At 35.2% G+C, this 5,821-nt stretch overlaps 1 protein-coding gene across 1 annotated transcript; it reads left to right on the forward strand.

Annotated features, from left to right (window-relative positions):
* The first annotated feature begins 277 nt into the window (after positions 1 to 277).
* Positions 278 to 1,762, forward strand: LOC131172121 (galactolipase DONGLE, chloroplastic-like). The gene has a single exon (XM_058133206.1). It carries the CDS (start codon positions 283 to 285, stop codon positions 1,753 to 1,755), a length of 1,473 nt encoding a protein of 490 aa, XP_057989189.1. The 5' UTR covers positions 278 to 282; the 3' UTR covers positions 1,756 to 1,762.
* The last annotated feature ends 4,059 nt before the right edge of the window (positions 1,763 to 5,821 follow it).

The raw sequence follows: 5,821 nt of genomic DNA on the forward strand, positions 1-5,821 counted from the left end.
AAAATTCCTTAACCAAAAATAAAATAAAAATAAAAATAAAAGTTAAATTAAATTTGAAAAATAAGTGCTTTGAAAACATAATCCTCAGTCAAAATAACTCGCCAAACATGCCTTTCATTTCCTCCTTTTTCTTCTGTCCTCTCCCTTCCGTCCAAACCCAATCCCAAACACAGTCCTGCCTCTCGTTCCTATATATTATAAATCCACCACTTTTTTCTCCTCCATAAAGCTACATCCTCATCTCTCTCTCTCTCTCTCCAGCTTCCCTCTTCTTCTCTTCTAATGGCTTCTAAAGGTTTCGTGCCAAAACCTAGTGTGAACCATGTTTCATTTTCAGGGGACAGGAAGCGACTCCGTTCCCATTCTTTTGGGCAGGTTTTGTTTCCTAGGAGAAGTAGGGAACAAGCCTCTTCTTCTTTTTCTTCCTTTACACATTCATCATCATCAGTATCGGTTGTTGCTTCTGTTAATACCATACCAACTGCATCTACTTCCACGGCTAAATTTGCCAGAAGTGTTAGTACTAGTACTTTGGCTCAGCTCTGGAGAGAGATTCAGGGTTGTAACAACTGGGAAAACCTCGTTCAACCCTTGCACCCTCTTCTTCAGAAAGAGATCATTCGATACGGTGAGTTTGTCACCGCCTGTTATAAGGCCTTCGATCTTGATCCCAACTCAAAACGCCATTTGTCTTGCAAATATGGCAAGAATAACATGTTCAACCAAGTTGGAATGGGAGATTCCGGCTATCAAGTCACTAAGTATATCTATGCCACTCCAGACGTTAATATTCCCATTCAAAATGGTTCTGCTTGTGGCCGCTGGATTGGCTATGTGGCTGTATCCTCAGATGATGCAGTTAAGAGGCTCGGCAGGAGAGATATAGTCATTACATTTCGCGGAACAGTAACTAACCATGAATGGGCCGCCAATTTCATGAGCTCTCTTACTCCTGCAAGGCTAGACCCTCATAATCCACGCCCAGATGTGAAGGTAGAATCTGGCTTTTTGAGCTTGTACACTTCAGATGAAAGTGACAACAAGTTTGGACTCGAAAGTTGTCGCGAACAGCTTCTATCTGAAGTGTCAAGATTGTTAAACAAGTACAAAAGAGAGGAAATCAGCATATCCTTGGCAGGCCACAGCATGGGAAGTTCACTTGCTCTTCTTCTTGCTTATGATATTTCCGAGCTTGGATTGAACAAACTCAATAATCCAAGCACGAATATTCCAGTAACAGTGTTCTCATTTGGAGGACCAAGAGTAGGGAACGCAGGGTTCAAGGAGAGGTGTGAGGAATTGGGGGTTAAAGTATTGAGAATTGTGAATGTTAATGATCCAATCACTAAGCTACCTGGGGTTTTTCTAAATGAAAATTTTAGGGTTTTAGGAGGGAGATATCAATTCCCATGGAGTTGCTCATGTTATGCTCATGTGGGTGTTGAACTTGTCCTAGACTTCTTCAACATGCAAAACCCTTCATGTGTTCATGACTTGGAAGCCTATATCAGCAGCTTATTGACAAAATGCCCCAAGAGATCTTCATCAGAAGAAGAACATCATCATGATCATGGGTTAGATTTTCTGAACAAAGTGAACGAGTTGCTATTGAGTGGACAAAATTTTAACATTTTGCCTCTGAAAATTGCTGTAAGCAATATCATAAACTTAGTTGAGTCTCAAAGGGCTGAATTTTTTATAAATGAACATATCTTAGGATGGATGAATTCCGTGGCCCTGTACATTCTTTTCTAGGTATATATATAATATATTGAAGAAGACTAAGAGAACTACTGTACATTATAGAAGATTTTTGTAGCCTTTAAAGCTAATCTTCAGGCTATTGTATCAAGAAACACTATAAATATTTATACATATTTGTTTTTGGATCAATTATTTTATACAACAATTATTAGAGAAAATTAATTAAAGCAATTCAACTTCCGCTATTAAAAGTCCATTTTAATTAGCAAGGCAATTCGCAATGTTCAGAACTATAAGCTAGTCATTTTCGACCAATCTTCATATATAGGAGTCAACCATATTATACCTTTCTCCATGATCAAGCTCTTCAATTTCTTTGAAATCTCTCTTAAAATTTCTTGACTCTTGTTATGGTTTCATGTTCTAGAATCATTAACTCCCGCCTCATAACCCCTTTTCTTCTCCCTCTTCCTCCTCCTCCCCCTCCTCCTCTTGATGAGCTTATTGATTCAGAGTTTTAATGGAAGCTGAACAACGTGAAAAAGAACATACTTTGATTAAGTAATGTGAGAAGACCTTGACTTTAAAAGAGATTAATCACTCTATCTACCAGATCCCGAAATGAGCGATAACATTTTTTAGTTGATAGGAAGAAGTTAATGATAAATTTATTAGGTATTAAGTAATATATCAATGCAAAGAATATTTTGACATTAACATAAATTTCTATGTCCAATTTATATTTTCAAAAGCAATATCCAGGAGGAAATTAATGAACATGAAAATTTTGTTTAATTGCATGTTTATATCTAATAATTTTTTTTTCTAAATTATTTTAAGCTTATTATTATCTTAGTGGTTATACAGAGGTCAAGCTTAAAATATGAAATGTCATCTTTAGAGAAGATGAGGAAAAGGGCATTTTAAGATGTGTTATAGCTTTGATCATAAATGATTATTTTAATATCACATTATTTATCTTATTGCTAGATGTGAGTTTCACGAGTTAAAATGAAAAAATAAACAAGTAAACTCAAAGTTAGACATTGAGTACGTACAAACTATCATTTGTAGGATATTACGTTATAATAACGTATCATTATAGAATTGACATTTTCAATGTTGTGATTGACTCTTAATTGCAAGAATTGAATAATAAGTTCAATACTTATTCTTAATTCAGCTTTAGATTCAAAGAAAATACGTGCATCATTCAACGCTAATGACATTTGCCAATTGGTACAAAAATTTCATCCCCAAGACTTTGCTGAACATGAGATGGTGCAATTGAGGGGGCAATTTGAGCATTTTGACTTTGCTGAACATGAGATGGTGCAATTGAGGGCGCAATTTGAGCATTTTGATAATGTTGACAACTTTCTGATTTTGAAGCACTATCAACAATTTCTAATTTGTGCCAATGGTTTGTGAAATAAGAAGACTGGAGATTTATCTACTTGTATATGTAGTAGTGACTTTTATTCTTACTCTTCCAGTTTTACACGGCTACTACAAAGTGGTCATATTCAGCTATGAACATAATTAAGAATAAGTTGGATAACAAGATTGAATATGAATTCCTCTGTGACTACTTGCAATTGTATATTGAAAAAGAAATTACTAAAAAAATTACTATAAATTCACTTATAGATATTTTTGTTAGTTAAAAGAGTGACATGCTCTTTTTGGATATGTTACATTTGATGGTGGAGGTAGATTTTCAAGAAGTGTTTAATGCCATGTTATCTGGTACTGAGAATTGGTCAAAAATTGATTAGGTTATTTTGGATATTGTATTTTTTTTTTAAATTTTATTGATTAAAAAGAAAGAGAAGGGAATCTCTAAAAACTGATCCCATACCCAAACAAGACCAAACCCAAAAGAGAGAAAGAAAGAAAAACCCACACAACAAAAAGTGAATGGCTAAATTAAAACAAAACCATTGCAACTGGGTAATAAAATCTCCACCCAAAGTTCCTCCAAGATGTGTCGCAAGGTGTTTTGCGGTCGCCTAAACGAACCCTCACCGAAGTGGGGAAAAGTGAGGAGTCGCCACTTTAATTTTGAGGGAAACTAAAGAAAACTGTTTGTGAAGATAAATTGAAATGAAACCACTTCAAGGCAGAGATTCTAGGTTCGAGGTCCATAAACGGGTGGGGAAGGTGTTAGGCACCCCACCTCGTCCCTTAATAAGGGTAAGTAGATTTAACTTTGCATTCTTTATAAATTAGTTAGGAGGGCTTGAATGGAAATGTTAATCCTTTTAACAAAAAGGAATATTTGATTTTTCACTAAATTTGGATTACCTAGATACATAAGTAAATGAGACAACCTTAGTGAGTTACTGTTATATGTTAATTTTGTTTGAAAGGGCTATTTGGTTAAAATTCAATTTGAGAATCGGATAAGAACTCTCCTCCAATCTCTTTTAATAATTATTAAAAATTTTTAAGCTTGAGGACCGGATAAGAACTCTCCTCTGTCCTCTTTTAAATTATTTGTTAAAATTCTAGGTGAGAATCGGATAAGAACTCTTCTCCGATCTCTTTAATATTTATTAAAGTTTTTAAATTTGAGGATCAGATAAGAATTCTCCTCCGGTCTCTTTAATATTTATTAAAGTTTTAGATTTGAGGATCGGATAAGAACTCTCCTCCGATCTTTTTAATATTTATTAAAGTTTTAGATTTGAGGATCGGATAAGAACTGTCCTCAGATCTCTTTTATTTTATTTTAATTTTAGATTGAGAATCGGATAAGAATTCTCCTCCGGTCTCTTTAATAATTATTAAAGTTTTAGATTGAGAACCGGGTGAGAATTCTCCTCCGGTCTCTTTAATATTTATTAAAGTTTTAGATTGAGAACCGGATAAGAACTCTCCTCCGATCTCTTTTGAACATTTTTTTTTAATTTTCTAAGCTTGAGGATCGGATAAGAACTCTCTTCCGATCTCTCATATTTTAAGGGGGGTGGGATAAGGACTTTTCAAACCGATTGAAGTTTGATTACAGCTATACATTATAAGAGCTTAAGACCAAGGGTTCTACTATTCGTGGGTGTTAGGGGTCGGAATAAGACTTCTTTTAATTCCTTGATACCTCGTGACTAGACAGGGGATATTGAACTGATTTTTACCGATCTCCTGAATGGCCGCCTAGCCAATACCCTTTTGATACCCGATCTGTTCCATTCATTTAGCTAATACTTAGTCTTATTTCGCTTTGTGACATTTTCCCAATCGTTTTCTATGTTAGCCTAATACTTTACTATTTCCTGACTTGTTATCCGGACCTTCTATTATTTCAAAGAAACGCTTAAGGTACCATTACCTACATTTTATCCAACCACTTATACATTACTCGGGACTAGATGACTTGCGTTCAGAAATAATAAAGATTAACAAAAGTATGGATTGGCCGACACGGAAATAAACTAGAGCATAACCTTTCTTTGTATTTTTTTTAGCGTGATATGAACTTAAAGAAAATAACATGCATAAAAAGGACAAAGGAAATACGTAAAACAAGAACTAAACTTAATAAAATGGCAATATGAACACTGACCTGTAGGGAGTCGAATCTATTGAACTAACTACAGAATCACAAAACGTAATAAGATTGCAGGTTGATAGCCGGGAGACTAAGGTTTGCCTTGAAACAAAGAGTGCTTCACTAAATGCAATCGAGTCAGAATTGTACCCGAGTTTAAATGAGATTGAGCATGGACGATGGAAGTGGAAATAAAGATAACAGGGAACTGAAAATGTGAGCGTTACGGGATAATGAACGAGCTGAAAATGGAGAGTTTCAGTGTTCAAAATCTTTTTAAGAAAACACTTCAGAAAACTGGTTTCAAAAGTTCTTCTTATGAAAGCAGAGTAACGGTCTGAATTAAATTTCAGAGTTCTTCCGCTATAGTAACTACCTCCTTTCTTTTTGTCCGTCCCTTAACAGTTTTTCATGCAGGTATCTATAGGAACCGGAGGCTTCCCATGAAGGGTCAGGATTTTCCTTGAGGGAGATGGAGGGTCTGGATTTTGAAGGACATGATCGGATGCTTGAGAATTAAAGAGAATTAAAATGAACGGCTGAGATCATTCTCAGAATACTTGTCCT

Source organism: Hevea brasiliensis, chromosome 1, assembly GCF_030052815.1.
Source record: "Hevea brasiliensis isolate MT/VB/25A 57/8 chromosome 1, ASM3005281v1, whole genome shotgun sequence".
NCBI classification, from domain to species: domain Eukaryota; kingdom Viridiplantae; phylum Streptophyta; class Magnoliopsida; order Malpighiales; family Euphorbiaceae; genus Hevea; species Hevea brasiliensis.

What these genes read in the sequence shown, in the direction of transcription:
- LOC131172121 (XM_058133206.1), top strand. Translation starts at nt 283, where the DNA reads ATGGCTTCTAAAGGTTTCGTGCCAAAACCTAGTGTGAACCATGTTTCA.